The following is a 17,345-nucleotide window of genomic DNA, read 5'->3' as shown; positions in this document are numbered from 1 at the left end:
GGCTTAACCCACTGAGCCACTCAGGTGCCCTGGAATCTGCATTTTTAACAAGTGCCTCAGCATTTTATTTTATTTATTTCATGTTATTTATTTACTTTACTTTAATTATTTTACATTTTGTTAATTTATTTTGTTTTATTTTATGCATTTTATATTTGATTAATTTATTTTAGTTTCTTCTATTTTATTTTATATTTTATTAATTTATTTTAACTACTTAATTTTACCTTATTAATTTATTTTAGTTCATTTTATTTTATTTTGTTTTGTTTATTCTATTTTATGCATTTTATTTTATATTTTATTATTTTATTTTATTTTATTTCATCTTATTTATTTCATTGTATTCTATTTTGTTTTGTTTTATTTCATTGTGTTGTATTTTATTTTATTTTTTATTAATTTATTTTATTTCATTTTTTCTTTTTATTTCACTGTATTTTGTTTTGTTTTGCACTGTGTCATATCATATCATATCATATCATATCATATTATATCATATTATCTTACATTACTGGTCATTTCTGGCGAGTTTGGGTGGTACCTCCAGGACACCGGCTTTAACCAGTGTCCCCAGACTCACAGGGAAACGTCGTTGTCCATCCTGAGCTGTGCACACAGGGCAACTTGGTAGGCTCCCAACTGGCCTTGACCGTCCTTGGAGACCCTAGGCTCCCCGTGCCCTCCAGTGCCTCCCCCTACCCCACACTCCCAACCACACTGTGGGGGAAGGACCGATCTTTGGGCCCCGTAGCATAAACATCATACACTTCCTTGGGGTCTGCAGAAAACCCCGAGGTCCTTGACCCGCCCAAGTCCTAATTCTCCACCACGCTCTGCTCCCACTGATAAGGTCCCCGTCCCCAGACGACCCTTCTTATCCCAGGGACCAGGCATGGGGCCTCCTTCCCCCTGAGCCGTAGGCTTGGGGTCCTTGCCAGCTTGTGGGATCATTCCTACAAGCCTAACACATCCTCCCCGGGGACCCAGGGCTCGTCGCCTCTCGGTACTGAAACCCCTGTGGGTTCACTGCGTCCTCCTGGGGAAGTCCTCGTGGCCTAGTGTGCTGTGTATCTGGGGCCTAGAGGAACTACAGGATCCTTCTGGCCTCCTCGGGGACGCCCTATATGGGCCCCTTCCCTGTCCCGTGACAAACCGATACACACTTCATGCTGTTTGGGCCATGCCGCTGGCTCAAACCCTCCCTCTCCCCACGACCTGCCTTATGCATTGCCATCTCCACCGCGTTTCCCCCGACCCCTGACTTTGAAAGAAAGGGAGCCCCGAAAACATTGTCGTGGGTTCTCAGGATTCTCATGGGCGCCCTGCCCTGTGCACGGAGAGCTGCATGGATGTCGTGGCCCCCGGGGGGCAGGCACTGGGCGGCTCTCAGCGCCGTGGTGGACGTCCCAGGTCCTGGGTAGACTTTCTTCTGGTGCAGGGGATTCTACCTCCAAGGGCTGTGGTCCTCACACCCTCGAAGGGGCAGGGGTTCCTGGACCAGGGCGGCCTCGGGCAGCGAGTGGCCGGTCACCCAAAGTCGCCCCGGCACGAATCCCACCCCGCCACGCCCCAGCCGCCATGACTGTGCATCATGGTAGAGCACCAAGGGCTTTGGAGGTGGAACTCCAGTGGGCACCTAAAAATAGGCGGGTGATCCTGGATTGACCCGGTGAGACCTTCCTAAGCCCGAAAGCCCTCAGAAGCAGAGGGCTGGGTGCGGCGGGACTCACAGAGCTGGGGCAGGAGGGGAAACTGTCGGCATTCCAAGAGGGGGGTGTGGGGGGACCTGCTAGGAGCAACTACGAGGCTCTCGGACCAACGGTTTGCCCCCTTCTGCCAGCTGTGCCCCAGAAATAGGGACCTTAGCCCCACAATCGCCAGGACCCGCTTCTGCTCAGGACCTCCTTGAGGCCCAGTTCATGAGAGGGGGGTCCCCTCACACCGTTGCTGGAAGCACCTAGGGAAGGCCGCGGCCGTCAGCACCCCCTCCCCAGGTCATGGCTCTAGAAAACGCCTGGGAATGGAGACAGTCGGGGGTGGGACTGGGCGACGGAGAGGAGGGGTGTCTAGGGTCACCGCAGACATTGGCTGTCCGTGGATGACATGCCTGTCCGTCTGTCTGTGTTTCGGGACACTCAGATATCCCACCCTCTCCACTTCCTGATGGCGTCCCAGCCCAGACCCTAGATCAGGGGACTCCCCCCTGGATCCCTGCAGACCCCGCCCAGACCCCCAGACTCCCTGCCCTGGGACCCCGCCTGGATCTCGGACCCCTGTCCACAGACCACCCCCCGACTCCGCTCAGACCCTGGACCCCCACTCCTGGAGTCGTCCTGCACCAGAAACCGGTGGGCCACAGCTGTCCATCCCACACACCAAGGAGTGGGACAGGGGCAGAAGGTACTGTCCTTCCCTGATGCTGTTTGTGGGGTGCACCTGGCCCAGCAGGGCGGCCCGGTACTCCCATGTGGCAGGGGATCCTGGACAGGCTGTTTGGCCTCCATTTCTCTGTAGCACAGAGGGTCTCGAAGGCCAGAAGGAGCCTTCCTAACCCAGCTGGGGGTATGCACCAAGCAGGGGTGGGTCCCTAGTGTCTCCGATCCCCATGGGAAGCCAGTCCTCTGATCTGAGGAAAGGGGTCCAGCTGCGGGCCAGGTGCTGGGGGACGCCCGTGGCCCTGGGCTAGGGTGCCCCCTGCGGTCGGGCCTGCTGGGTTCGGGTCCTAGGTTAGTGAGGAGGGGGAGATCCCGGGGTCGGTGGAGAGGCGTGGGATCCTCTGTGTTGGATCTTGGCAGGGGCTGGTGGTCTCGGCTGGTGGTGCAAAGGACGCAAGTCTGGAATCCACTGGCCGTTACAATGGGGAGGGGGGTATGTGACCGGGGGTCTTGGGCCCTAGCAGGCCCGACGTTCTTGTGGGGCCTGGTGTAGGTGTCCCTTCAGGGGGTTCTGGGTAGGGGGTGGGGTGGGGGCGTGGTTAGTCTCAGTGGAAGTCCAACGATCCAAGACGGGGTCTGCACAGGGTTGGGGGTCGGTGGGTTCCAGAGTCTGGGCGCGGATCAGGGCTGGAGTCTTCGACGGGTCCTGAGCGGGGGTGGGGAATCTGGGTGGGGGTCCCTACTCTAGGGACTACTAGGACCACTACTCCTACTGAAGACTGGGGTCAGGAGGGGTCGGGAAGGGGTCTCAGGTCGGGGCCCGGGTCCAGGGGAGGGGTCAGTCCGCAGGGGTCTGGGGTCTGGGTGGGGGAGTGGGGGTCCTGGGCCTGTGTCCGGGGTCAGGGAGGGGTGGGAGCAGGGTCCCTGGGAAGGATCTGGCGGGTCTTGGCGGGGCGGACAGGTGTCCATGGGCAGGGTCCAGGGGTCTGGGTGGAATCGGGGAGGGGTCTCCGAGTCGGGTCAGTGTTCCGGAAGGGGTTCCGGGGTTGGGGCGGGGTCGGGGAAGGGTCCCTGGGCGGGGTCCGGGGTCGGGGCGGGGTTCTGGGAATCTGGGCGGGTCGGGGACGGGTCAGTGTGTCTGGGCTGGGGTCGGATCGGGGTCGGGACGGGGTTCCGCGGTCCTGGGCGGGGTCGGGGAGGGGTCCCCGGATTGGGGTCGGGGTCGGGGCGTGCTTCCGGGGACCTGGGCGGGGTCGGGGAGGGGTTCCCCGGATCTGGGCGGGGTCCCCCGGATCTGGGCGGGGTCGCGGAAGGGTCCCTGGGCGGGGTCCGGGGTCTGAGCGGGGTTCCGAGGATCTGGGCGAGGTCGGGGAGGAGTCCCGGGGTCGGGGCGGGGTCGGGGAGGGGTCTCCGGGTCGGGGCCGGGGTCGGGGCCGGGGTCGGGGCGGGGTCCCGGGGGTCTGGGCGGGGCCGGGGAGGGGTCCCGGGGCAGGGTCCGGGGTCGGGGCGGGGTTCCGGGGGTCTGGGCGGGTCGGAGAGGGGTCCCGGGTCGGGCCCGGGGCCGGGGCGGGGTTCCGGAGGTCGGGGCGGGGTTCCGGGGGTCTGGGCGGGGTCGGGGAGGGGTCCCGGGGCGGAGTCCGGGGTCGAGGCGGGGTCCCGGGGCGGGGTCCGGGGTCGGGGCGGGGTCCCGGGGCGGGGTCCGGGGTCGGGGCGGGGTTCCGGGGGCCTGGGCGGGGTCGGGGAGGGGTCCCGGGGCGGGGTCCGGGGGTCTGGGCGGGGCCGGGGAGGGGTCCCCGTGTCGGGGCCGGGGTCGGGGCGGGGTTCCGGGGGCCTGGGCGGGGTCGGGGAGGGGTCCCGGGGCGGGGTCCGGGGTCGGGGCGGGGTTCCGGGGGTCTGGGCGGGGCCGGGGAGGGGTCCCCGTGTCGGGGCCGGGGTCGGGGCGGGGTTCCGGGGGTCTGGGCGGGGTCGGGGAGGGGTCCCGGGGCGGGGTCCTGGTCCGCGGCCCGGGGCGAGCAGGCGGGCGGGCGCGGAGGGCGGGCCGCGCGGGCGCGTTTCCGCCGGCCGGTGTCGCGCCGGGTCCCGGGGGCGGGCGGCGGCGGGCGGCGCGGAAGCGGCGTCCGGGCAGCCATGTCGCCTTTGTCTGCGGCGCGGGCGGCCCTGCGGGTCTACGCGGTGGGCGCGGCGGTGGTCCTGGCGCAGCTGCTGCGGCGCTGCCGCGGGGGCTTCGCGGAACCAGGTCAGCAGGGCGCGGGCGCGCGGGCGGGGGGCCGAGGGCAGGGGCGGGGGCGGCGGGGGCGGGGGCGACCGCGGGCGGAGGCGCGCTCCTCGCGCGGCGGGGCCCGGGGCGGGGGGCGCGGGCGGGCCGGCGGCGGGGGAGGCGCGCGGCGGGGGCTGGGGAGGCCGAGCGCGCCCCGGGAGCCTCTCGTGCGCGCGCGTCTCGGCGGCCCGCTCGCGCCTGCCCCGGGGCCGGGGTCTGCCGGAAGCCCGCGACCTGGGCCTCCGGGGTCACGGCCGGGCCCGCGCGCGCCCCGCGCCCCCCGCGCCCCCCGACCTCGGGCTGTGCGCGCGCCGGCGGGGGTCGTGCGGAAGGCGCGCGCGGGCCGGGAGCGCGGCGGGGAAGCCCCGGAGGTCCCCCCGCACCGCCCCAGCCGGGGCTGAGGCGGCAGCGGCCTTCCCGGAAGGCCTGGCCGCGGCGCCGCGGGGCCCAGCGCGGCCGGGGCACTGGGGAGCGCGGCCGGTGCTATGGGGACCGCTGCCTGCCGGGAGCCGACTCCGCGCCGCTGCCCGGAACACCGCCGCGCGCTCCGCAGGCCTCGGGGTCGGGACCCGCTCGAGCTCTGGTAAGCCCCGCGGGCCCTCGGGCGTGCGCCCCGGGTCTGCACAGACGCGTGCCCGGGGCCGCCGAGCCACAATCCCGGAGGCCTTTCTGCGTGCGCGGCGGCGCGGGGACGCCCCAGAGCCCTCGTCTGTGGGCGCAGACATGGCAGTTTATTTTTAGGGGACAAATAAGTGTTTTCCAAAACAAGGTTTTCAGTGGGAACTGGGGTGGGCAGCTGCCTGGTAGCCAAGCTCGTTCCTGCCGGGCCTACGAGGAGAGCCGCCCTCTGAGCGCTACTTGTGCCGTTACACAGTGTGCGAGGGGATCGGCTCGCCTCTGCGGACTCTCCGCGTAGAGCTGCACACGCACCATCTATCCTCGCCAAAGTACACTTGACCTTCGATCAGCGCTGCTGCGAAGTGCCCACCTTCACTTACACGTTCCTTTTCTTTTTTTGTGTGTTTTTGGTTGCCTTTTTTTTTTTTTTTGGATACGTACTGCACGATCCCATAAGTGCATTTTTCCCTCCCTTACGAGTTTTTCATCACATTTCCTCCTCTCCCCTCCTTCCTTGTGAGAACCCAGCATCCACGGTTGACAATACACAAAATCACGTGTGAGTGCACGCTGTGTGCCCTGGGTCAGGTTTCTGGACGGGCTTCTCCTGGTGATGTTTTGGGGGCCCTCCGAAGTTATAAGCGGATTTTTCAGTGTGTGTCGGCCCCCACGTGGTTCCAGGGGTCAACTGTGCCTCTGAATTCCTTTGTCTACCCATTAAGGAGGAGGGGAGGATCACACTTGGAAAACCTCAGCTCTGAGTAGGAACAAGACATTTTTCAGTGAGCCCGACCTTCCCAGACCTCCACCCAGGGAAATGACTCTGTTTTTCTTGAGCAGAGCTTTTAACTTGTGTGATAACAGTGGAATTTGTGCGGTTTTCTTTTTTTCCCCTTAAAACATTCCTGTATGTATTAGGAAGTCACCATGTGTCTTTTCAATCAGCTTGTAAATTGAGGAACAACGAGAAACCACCCCAGACCCATAGAGTACCATGGCTTCCAGGGACCCGTGCGGTTTCGCTCTGAGACGGGTCTTGTCACCTGCCTAGGAGCCGGTATGGGGAGCTTCCTGGCAAGACGGGGTCGATCTGGGAATGGAATTTAGCCTTGGACGTAATGTCCCTGCGCGGGCACACCGAAACGTGTGTTTGCAAAACTTGTTTGCCGTGTGTAGGTGTGTAGACGGGGATGGCGGGCTCTGTTCTTTCTACTTGTTGATTTAAAACAAACAAAACAAAAATCTGTGGAAATACAGAGTCCTCGTGAAGGCATGTGCCAGCCAGAGGAATCCTTCTGTGTGTTCCAGAAGACGATCCTGTATACATAAGGACGAACTTTTTCCTGCTGGCCCTCCGTGAGCCCCAACCTGTCTGTCGTCTCAGAAACGATTTTAGGTCCGGGGGGAGCGCGTCCCCGCCGTGGGTCTGCTCGTGGCCCACGTCCCCAAGCGGCAAACCATTGCTTTGCCTTTTAAAGCTTTTCTGATCTGCCTGTCACGGCACTGGGCGTTTGGACAAGAGCCATTGAACTCTGCCCTAGGCTTCCAACTAAGCAGTAACAAAGACCCAGTTCCCATTTCCAGTTGGAAGTAACTCAACTTTTTTCTTTCTTTCTTTTTTTTTTTTTTTTCAATCCCAGGACCAGGAGGATGGTCTTGGACCTTTTAGAAAGGGGAATGTGTGAGGCACCTACCAGGTCTGCTGCCTCTTAGATTGTAGGAAGAAAGGAAGAGATAAGAGTGCAGCCGTCCTAAATGTTAAAATGTCTTGTTTTCTTAACATTTGTCCAAAAGCAAGATCCTTTAGGGACTCAGGATTGATGGTTGTGCCTTTTTCCAGACGGTCTGATTTCCAGGTTCTCTGTCTTCCCAAGACTGTATCCAGGTGGCCCACACGGTGAGGTGTGTCTCTTCATCGTATCTTAAAATACACGATCCGATGACCGCATTTTGTATCCGAACGTGACCCCAAAACTCAAGCTCCGGCCTGCGTGCTGCTCCAAGTTGCCCCGATGTGTAGACGCGTGGTCACGTGGGCAGGATCAACAAGGGTCGCCTGTGGGAAATGAAACATCTCGATGCATCAGTGTGTTCTGAAATGGAGACACTGTTCGGTGTGCTTTTTGGAGCACAGTTAGGATTTTGGATGGGATTTTCCTTAAAAATTCCGGGGGCGGGGTGGGGGGGACGCGTGCGTGGCTCCGTCGGTGAAGCATCTGCCTTCCACTCGGATCATGATCCCAGGGTCCTGGGATCGAGTCCCACATCGGGTTCCTTGCTTGGTGGAGAAACTTCTCCCTCTGCCTCTGCCTCCTGCTCCCCCTGCTTGTGCCGTTTCTCTCAAGTAAATAAGTAAAATCCTACAAACAAATTCCGTGGGAAGTAGGCAGGCTCCCTGGTATGGAAAATGGACTCGCTCATGTGTGCTAAACCTATGGAGGCCATGCCCACCTCAAACTATGTCAGCCGGCCCACTTACCGAGCTATTTTGGGAGGACTCCTCGTTTCCAGACGACAGGGTGTTAGAGCACCTATCCAGAGAGAGTGAATTCTGGTTGCTTTTGGGTGCACGTGGACACAGACGGTGTCTCTAGGGAGGTGAAATCGGGGGTATTCCAACTTCATGATCGAGAGTCCCTTTCCTCTCCAAAAAAAGGGAGGACCCCAAACGACCATTTGTTTAGGCCAGTTTTGCCGGCCAGGAATTAAGCCAGAAATTTAAAACCTATTTCAGATCAAGTTTAAAATCACAAAGACAAGCCAGTTGCGGGTAACTACCAGTGATACGGGTTTTTCAGATGCTAAATAACTCCATTCTGCATGACCGAGGGCTCTCCAAGGCACAGAGTAGGCTAGTGAGCGCGGTGACCCTATGGTCTGTGTTTGCTGGCCTCGGGCTCCGTTCGGGCGCGGGGAAGGCGGGAGGCTCTCCGTCCTGCTGTGTCTGCTTTCCCTGGGATGTGCTGTTTGGCAGTGTGGGAAGAAACCGGCTGCTTTTGCTGCAAAACTCAGGACCCCCAGGAAGGGCTTGGGGATGATTCCCCGGAGGTGCTGGACCACCTGCCAGGATGAGTGCAGAGAGCCTGCGTTGAAGAAACGTTTACTGGTGACCCTGACCGGCGCCACTGTGAGCCGAGCGGTACAGATGGTGGCGGGAAGACAGCCCTGCCCAGCGGCCGTCCAGGGGCTCACGGGAAACCTCCCCTCCTTGTCCCCTGCTTCCTGGGGGGCCCCAAAGATTGTGACCTAGGTGATCTGACTGGGCTTGTGGAAGGTGCAGCTTTGGGGGTCCTCTTTCTGCAAGCTGTGGCTGTGTCGGATCCCCTCCACCTGTGCCGGAGACCCTGGGCCTCGTCTCTCCGTGCTCGCCCTGCAGTTGGTCACAGTGACAACGTCCTCTGTCCAGCCCAGGTACCATGATGCCCCTTTAGCCTGGGTGTTGTGACGTCTTCCAGGAAGACCTCATGCGGGCCATCATGGCGCGGTGTGGCTGTCTGTCCGACCTGGGGGGCATTTCTAGCTTGACGTTGACGTCAGTGTCTTTTAAGGTTTTACCCTTAAGAATGCTCTGAGTAAGCCTTACCTTAGTACCATTGGCTTAAAAGGTCAAAAATGCATCCTTTCCCAGCTCTGGACACCAGAGTCTGAGATCCAGGCGGGGCAGGGCCATGCTCCTTCGACAAGCTCTAGGAGCGGGTCCTTCCTGCTCTTTTCAGCTTCTTGGGGCTCCTGGCTTGGGCCCACATCCCTCCCATGACCTTATGACATTTCCCTTAATCACACCTGGGTCCTGTTTCAAATAAGGTTCCATTCACAGGTTCTGTGAGTGCCCGAGTTCTGGTGGGCGGCACTCTGTCCTCCCCCGTAGACATCGAGATTGCGTTCTGGACATACTCCCAATACTCCGAAAATGCCTGGTTGATGCGGTTTGTTTTTAACCCCCTGAGCACTGTACGGTGCATTGGAAAGTGGCAGACTTAACACACACCTTTGAATAGAACCCAGCTGCTGTTCACCCTGATCGGTGGCTCCGTGGGACAGGACGAGGGGGCATCAGGGACCATGGGAACCTTGGGGGGCTTGGCTCCTAGGTCAACAACTCCCCTTTGAGAGCCTGGTGATGCTGAAACCAGGGCGCAGCAAATGCGTATCTGTGCGCACAGGTATGACTGCCCCCGGTGGGCGTCCTCAGAAGCTCCTTTCACAGGATCAAGATGTCCATTACCATCCCACTAAAGTCACGGATGACGGATGTGCCAAAGATAAAACGACCACATGCCACGTTCCAAAAGGCATCATTTGGAAAACGTAAAATTTGGGGAGAAAAAAAAAAAAAAGAAAACTTAAAATTTGGAGGAAAATAAAAGTTGCCATGCCTCTTAGCCGACTTAAAGACCTCTTTGTCCGAATTAAAAACCGTTTTTGCTTCTTGGATACCCGGGACCAACCTCGGGGATGTGGTGCCTCACACTGTGGCTCACAAGGAGGCTCGAGGTGCTGGTGCTGGTGGGTTCTCCTGGGTTGGCAGCCGAGCTGGGGCACGTAGGCTTCGGCGGGCCGCCAGCAGTTCGTTCCCCCCGAAAGTGACCCTGCCTGGCTGGTGGCGAGATGGTGGACGGCCTAGCACAGGAAACGGTAAACAGCCGAGGTGGGCCAGGTGCTCTAAAGACTGAGAAACTCAAAGACGCGCATGTTTTCAGCCGCGCGGACTCCTGCGCGCGTAGGAGCTCAGATGCGCACGTTTTCAGCGTCGTGGACTCGTGCGCGCATAAGAGCTCAGATGCGCACGTTTTCAGCGTCGTGGAGTCGTGCGCGCGTTGGAGCTCAGATACGCACGTTTTCAGACGCTTGGAGTCGCTGCGCACCCGCACCTAGGAGTGACCTGCAGCAAAGAGGCGCTCATCTAGAGCGCACCCTCCGCTTTCCCAAGGCCATGCGCACCCAGAAAGGCGGCCCCGTGGGGTCCCTCTGCCCTGCGGCTTGGAGACAGCTGCTTCGGCATGTGGCGTGCGTTCGCTCCTGGCAGGGCACCCCCCTGTGCCTGGACCCGTTCTCATGCTGTGTTTGTCTTGCTGCTTCTCAGCAGGTGCGCAGGAATGAGTGGAGGCCCCGCAGGCGGGCCGCGGCGCAGCAGCCATGGAGGCGAAAGGCCTAGACCCGTCCCAGACAGACCTCAAGCTAGTGGCCCACCCGCGCGCCAAGAGCAAAGTGTGGAAGTACTTTGGCTTCGACACCAACGCCGAGGGATGCATTTTGCAGTGGAAGAAGATATACTGTCGCATCTGCATGGCCCAGATCGCCTATTCCGGCAACACGTCCAACCTCTCCTATCACCTGGAGAAGAATCACCCCGACGAGTTCTGTGAGTTCGTCAAGAGCAACACGGAGCAGATGCGCGAGGCCTTCGCCACCGCCTTCTCCAAGCTGAAGCCTGAGGCGTCGCAGCTGACCCCGCCGGACACGCTGGCCACCAAGGCCGGCCACGCCCACGAGAGCAAGCGGCAGCAGGAGCTCACGGCTGCCGTCATCGGCCTCATCTGTGAGGGCCTGTACCCCGCGTCCATTGTGGACGAGCCCACATTCAAGGTGTTGCTGAAGACGGCCGACCCCAGGTACGAGCTGCCCAGCAGGAAATACTTGTGCAGCAAAGCCATCCCCGAGAAGTACGGTGCCCTCCGCGAGGCCGTCCTCAAGGAGCTCAGCGACGCGTCCTGGTGCGGCATCTCCACGGACATGTGGAGGAGCGAGAACCAGAATCGAGCCTATGTCACGCTGGCCGCCCACTTCCTGGGTGGCGGGGCCCCCGGCTGCCTGTCCGTGGGCTCCCGCTGCCTGAAGACCTTCGAGGTCCCCGAGGACAACACGGCCGAGTCCATCACCAGGGTCCTGTACGAGGCCTTCATTGAGTGGGGCATCAGCGCGAAGGTGTTCGGGGCCACCACGGACTGCGGCAAGGACATCGTGAAGGCGTGCTCCCTGCTGGACATCTCGGTGCAGATGCCCTGCCTGGGACACACGTTCAACGCGGGCATCCAGCAGGCCCTGCAGCTGCCGAAGCTGGCCGGGCTGCTGGCCCGCTGCCGCAAGCTGGTGGAGTACTTCCAGCAGTCCACGGTGGCCATGTACATGCTCTATGAGAAGCAGAAGCAGCAGAACATGGCGCACTGTATGCTGGTCAGCAACCGCGTGTCCTGGTGGGGTAGCACGCTGGCCATGCTCCAGCGCCTCAAGGAGCAGCAGTTCGTCATTGCGGGCGTGCTGGTGGAGGACAGCAACAACCACCACCTGATGCTGGAGGCCGCCGAGTGGGCCACCATCGAGGGCCTGGTGGAGCTGCTGCAGCCCTTCAAGCAGGTGGCCGAGATGCTCTCCGCCTCCAAGTACCCCACCATCAGCATGGTGAAGCCCCTCTTGCACATGCTGCTGAACACCACCCTGAACATCAAGGAGACCGACTGTAAGGAGCTCAGCATGGCCAAGGAGGTCATCGCCAAGGAGCTGTCCAAGACCTACCAGGAGGCGCCCGAGATCGACATGTTCCTGAACGTGGCCACCTTCCTGGACCCCCGCTACAAGCGCCTGCCCTTCCTGTCCGCCTTCGAGAGGCAGCAGGTGGAGAACAGGGTGGTGGAGGAGGCCAAGGGCCTGCTGGACAAGGTCAAGGACGGCGGCGGCTACCGGGCGGCGGAGGACAAGATGTACGCGCTGCCCGAGGAGCCGCCGGTGAAGAAGTTGGTGCTGGCGTCCACGCCGCCGCCCACCAGCGTCATCAACAGCATGCTGGCCGAGATCTTCTGCCAGACGGGGGGCGTGGAGGACCAGGAGGAGTGGCACGCGCAGGTGGTGGAGGAACTCAGCAACTTCAAGTCGCAGAAGGTGCTGGGCCTCAACGAGGACCCCCTCAAGTGGTGGTCCGACCGCCTGGCGCTCTTCCCCGTGCTGCCCAAGGTGCTGCAGAAATATTGGTGCGTGGCGGCCACGCGCGTCTTCCCGGAGCGGCTCTTCGGCACCTCCGCCAACGTGGTCAGCGCCAAGAGGAACAGGCTGGCCCCGGCGCACGTGGACGAGCAGATTTTCCTGTACGAGAACGCGCGCAGCGGCGCGGAGGCCGAGCCCGAGGACGAGGACGAGGGGGAGTGGGGCCTGGACCACGAGCAGGTGTTCCCCCTCGGGGACGCCGTGCACGCCGGCTTCTTTGGGATCAGGGACAGCGGCTTCGTGTAGGTGCCGGCGGGGTGGGGGTGGGTCACCGTGGCGCCGGCCCCCCCGTGGGGCGCTCTGCTGTAAATACCCACCGTGCGCGTAGGCGTGGGTGGCCTTGCGAGGGGCAGCAAACGCACAGGAGAGGAAGATGGGGCTGCCGCGCCTTCCGTCTGCGAGCGCATTCGCGGCCCAGCGAAGGGGCAGAAACAGTGAGGGAAAGTTCTAGAAGTCCCCTTGTGCACCTGCTGGCTGCTGATTGCCGATAACAAGTCCGGCAGCAGTACAGCCCGCAGGGAGAGACGGCCGGAGGGAGGGAGCCCCCTTCCCTCCTACATCAATTAATTCCGCTCCCAAGGCCGTCCTAGTCTCCATCAGGGGGTTTGCGGTAAACCCCTGAAAAACATCCAAACTCCCGCATCGTTCCCAGCCCACATGCCTTCCAAAGGCCTTCGCAGACCTGTTGCGCTCGTGAGCTCATGTTTACTATCCAGCGGAAGTGCGCGCCTTGCCTTTGGCACGGCGGGGGGATGCCACGCTCCAACCCACGCGCCCCGAGTGGAGGAACCACGAGCTTTAGGTTTGGTGCAAAGCGTGAAAGGGGGCCGTGGGGACAACGCAGGAAAAGAGGTGTCTTCTGCCTTTTGTACCCTTGCTGCAGTTTGCTTTCTGCGTGTGGTCCCGGCGATGCCGCTGGGCTCGGGTCCTGACTGTTCTCGCGTGTGCGTGTGTGTGCAGGCATGTGTGTGTGTGTGAGTGTGTACGTGTCCCCAGGATGACCACCAGGCCCCCTGCCCTCGGGAGCCCTGCTTTCCAAAATTACCAGGGACCCAGTGTGCCGAGGGTGATTTCGGTTTCTCCAGGGGGCCACGGACTCTTGCATTCTGTCTTTTCAAGGCCACACCACAGGGGCCCACTGATTTTTAAAAAGCAGACAATGGGACAGTTTCGCCTTGATTTTGGGGTCGCTCCGGCTGTGCGCGGGGACCCCAGCTGCTGGCAACGTTCTGCGTGGCCGAGCACCTCCAAGACTATCACAGACTTTAAAGGAGGCGGATGTGTCCGTGTCCTGGGGGGGTTACCCCCCGCCATGGTGTCGACCAGGGGCGAGACCTGTATCTTGACACATCTGACTGGGGTTGAGCCTTCCTCACGGGATCTATTTTTTGTGGGTTTTTTTTTTTTTCGTTTTTTCTTATTTAACGCTTTCGAATTTGACTCTTGTTCAATAAACCCAAGAAGCGGATGAGCTCCTCATTCATTGGTCTGATGTGTTTTCATTGCGACTAACCAGGAGGGAGGCTTTGGTTGCTTTCTCCGAAGACTTTTCCGGGCCACCAAGAACAGAGTCCATGGTGCTTTGTGCTGGGGTCCTTGCACATGGCAAAGGGTCTGATCCATTCTGGATACTTGCACATCCCAAAATGTACGTAAATAAGGCCGCCACTTGGTGACGCGATGCCGGGGAGCAGGCGTCTTACATTTTACTTCACCGGCTCGTGTTCGCAGGAGAATGGTTTTACGAGCCTGGGCCTTTCTGAGTGGTGAGCGTGGACTTTTCGTTTTGTACAGGCATCTGGGTGTTGTCCAGCTTGTCCTCCCTCCTTTTCCCACAAGGCACCCCACAGACAAGACAAACGGACACGGTGCGGCAGTCGGCACCGGCTGACCTTCTCTTCCTGCAGGAAATTGGTTGCCTTGTTGCTAGGTGGGGGCTACATAAATATTTCCTTTTCACACACAGGCATGTGGAGTTGAGAGGGGCCACTTTTCGGCCACGGTCCCTGACATAGCCGATGTCCGATGCTCCCCAGGGAGCATGCCCTTGGCCGTGTCTGGTGGGCACCGAATGTGCCTGTCCCCGACCACGGCTGCTACGCACACAGCCCGCAGCCCACATGATTCTCCTGTCTAGGTCTGCACCCCGCTCGGCTTCCTCACATGTATGCTCATGTCTTACTCTAAAGCCCTAAGTCTGAGCTGTGTTGTTGTTGTTGTTGTTGTGGGAGTTAATCAGGGGGGCTTCCCGGAGTTGGATCTTGAGTGTCATGTAGGCTCAGTCCCACTTCGTGTCGTTCTGTGTGACGGGCTCTCAGGACCTGCGGCAGATCTGGTTCCTGTTGTGCCTGAGAAATGAGGTATTTGTGGCTTCTTGGAGCACGTGGTGGCAACAGGATGTGGCCATGGTCCCGTGACTCTGCACACGGCATGCTACAGACCCCAGTCTCCCTTGCATATCTTCCACAAAACGTCCCTGCCTTTCTGACGTTGCTCCAACCATCTGCAAACACGAGACCCATTTAGGATTTAGCACAACAGTTCCTAGGAAGCCCGCCGTCCTGTCCTCCGGGTCCCGAGGCACGCACACCCGTCCCATCCTGTTAGCTCACGGGCATCTCAGCTGTCTGATATAATGCTGTGCCCACATCCCACTTCCCAGGACATGGCCTGATAGGCGGTGTGGACCAGCTCTGCTTGCCAGAAACACAGACCCAGGCTCCCTTGTGGGATCCGTGATTCCAAACCTGTGTCGTCCCTGGGTTCCCCGGGTGCCTCTACATGTCAAGACCCTGGAGTCTGTTTACTCAAGGTTGGGAGGGCTCTGTGCAGCCCCTTGGTTGGTTGGTAATGTTGCCTTTGTTATTCTGGGAGGATTCTCAGAATATCCACTCAGAACTCAGACCTCTGGTGACAGACAAGCTCGAGATGCTCATCCAACCAGTTCGGCTTCTTGGTTGTCCCAGACATGCTTCCTTCTTGTGGAGACAAGGGACAGGACACGCATTTTGCAGGTGGCAGATGGCACGTGCTGAGGAAGGGGCTTCCTGGCAGGAATGGGCCGTCGTGTTCTCTGTTAGAACCTACAGAGCGCGGTGCTTCTGGAGAGTTTATATTGTGGAGTGACGGCACCCTTGGTTCTCATCTCAGATGTTCAGGGTTGTGGGGGACGGTGCTTGAGGAGGCTTCTTTTCCTGGGAAGTTCGTGGCTGGGTTTTCCTGGAAAGGACCCATTGACTGCACAGCGGGCAGGAAAGATGGTGCCTCATGCACAGTATCAGGGACATCAGCACTGTCCTTAGCGGGCAGCTGGAAATTTCACCGTGATTACATCCCTGCCTAGTGGCTTACGTCCGTAGTAAGCCTTGTGATTCCGTGTCTGCATCAAAGGGATTCCATACATGTATGTATATCCTGTCTCATCCTCTTTATGTGTATATTCTACTTGCATATCAATTATCTACGTTTCTATGTGTTATCTATCACGTATCTATTAATTGTCAATCCATCATCCACCCACCCCTTTTTCCATCCGTCTATCCTTCTATCCATCTACTCACCCATTCTTCCACCTGCCTACCCATCCATCCATCTATCCATCTATCCGTCCATCCATCCATCCATCCATCCACCCACCCATCCATCCCACCCATTCATCCACCCACCCATCCATCCCACCCATTCATCCATCCACCCACCCATCCAGACATCCGTCCATCCATCCATCCAGTTTTCCATCCATCCATCCATCCATCCACACACCCACACATCCACACATCCACACATCCATCCATCCATCCATCTATCCATCCATCCATCCATCCACCCATCCACCCATCCATTCATCCACCCACCCATCCACACATCTGTCCATCCATCCATCCACACATCCACACATCCATCCATCCACCCACCCATCCACACATCCGTCCATCCATCCATCCACCCATCCATCCATCCATCCATCCACCCACCCATCCACACATCCGTCCATCCATCCATCCATCCATCCACCCATCCATCCGTACATCCATCCATCCATCCACCCATCCATCCATCCATCCATCCACCCACCCACCCATCCACACATCCGTCCGTCCATCCATCCACCCATCCATCCGTCCATCCGTCCATCCATCCACCCACACACCCATCCACACATCCGTCCATCCATCCATCCATCCATCCACCCACCCACACATCCATCCACCCATCCATGCATCCACCCATCCAGCCATCCATTCATCCACCCACCCATCCACACATCCATCCATCCATCCATCCATCCATCCACACATCCACACATCCATCCACACATCCACACATCCACACATCCATCCATCCATCCATCTATCCTGTGCTTTTGTGGTTAAACTGAAGGTGCATCGAGTGACCTTTATTCTACCTCCATGACTTTTAATGGGTTGATGTTTCCTTATGGAACAGCTGTCACTGATTGACGTGTTATGGATTTTGCAATTTTGACCACTTTCATATCACACTGGAAGGAACCATGTGAATCCTATGGTCCGGCCTCCCCAGGTCACAGGAAACCTCCAAAGACTGGACCTTTCAAGCTTCTGCATCAGGAGAGTTGGGTCGAGCATCAGCCTGCACTCAGTGCCCGGCCCCTGCCTCCTAGGTGGGTGTGGCTCCCAGCCCTTCACATACTGGGCTAGGGAGGTGTAGGACATTAGGGTCAGGTCACCAGACTGCAAAGTCGGCCACCTGGAGGGGACACTGAGGCAGGGCCCTACAGGGGATGAGCAGAGTGGATGTTGGCCTGCCTTAGGACCTCCCCAAAGAGGAGCCTGCTCCTCACAGCTCGGCTGTGAGCCTGGAGAGGGGTTCTCTAGTGGGGCGCATGTGGGGAGGTCCCGGCAGGGCAAAGACACCTGAGTGGGAGCATCCAAACCAGCAACAGGCTGCCTGGTGGGTGTCCGGCATGAAGGACACCCCTTTGGAGGGGCTGGCGAGGGGCTGGGCAGTGGGCTGGCTGAGCCCTTCCCTGGTCTTGTCTTTTCCTGGCCACCCCAGTAGGGAGTTTGGATGTGTTAAGCCTAGACACGTGGAAGGACAGGAGATGCAGATACATAATTGGGAGTCAAGGAAGG

General features: G+C 59.3%; 2 protein-coding genes across 3 annotated transcripts in view; both read left to right on the top strand.

The window, feature by feature from the left end:
* The first annotated feature begins 4,423 nt into the window (after positions 1 to 4,423).
* The window catches only part of DHRSX (dehydrogenase/reductase X-linked), a 139,265-nt gene continuing 126,343 nt past the window's right edge, over positions 4,424 to 17,345 (top strand). Inside the window, exon 1 of the mRNA XM_080794980.1 lies at positions 4,424 to 4,614. Coding sequence (XP_080651106.1) covers positions 4,506 to 4,614 — 109 coding nt within the window. The 5' untranslated portion in view covers positions 4,424 to 4,505. The remainder of the gene's footprint in view (positions 4,615 to 17,345) is intronic.
* ZBED1 (zinc finger BED-type containing 1) lies at positions 4,474 to 13,710 on the top strand. Of its 2 annotated transcripts, none has more exons than XM_080794978.1 (2): positions 4,474 to 4,614; positions 10,337 to 13,710. In XM_080794978.1, the coding sequence occupies exon 2, from the start codon at positions 10,390 to 10,392 to the stop codon at positions 12,475 to 12,477; it is 2,088 nt and encodes a 695-aa protein (XP_080651104.1). In that variant the 5' UTR covers positions 4,474 to 4,614; positions 10,337 to 10,389; the 3' UTR covers positions 12,478 to 13,710. The 2 variants fall into 2 exon arrangements, with proteins under 2 accessions (XP_080651104.1, XP_080651105.1); XM_080794979.1 differs by lacking the exon at positions 4,474 to 4,614 and adding an exon at positions 5,094 to 5,218.

The sequence above is a fragment of the Martes martes genome (assembly GCF_963455335.1).
Source record: "Martes martes genome assembly, chromosome: X".
Lineage (NCBI taxonomy): Eukaryota > Metazoa > Chordata > Mammalia > Carnivora > Mustelidae > Martes > Martes martes.
Note: the sequence above shows the minus strand (reverse complement) of the source record. Positions and strands in the feature narration are given on the sequence as shown.

Excerpts from the sequence above, each read along its gene's own strand:
- ZBED1 (XM_080794978.1), top strand. The coding sequence starts at position 10,390 with ATGGAGGCGAAAGGCCTAGACCCGTCCCAGACAGACCTCAAGCTAGTG.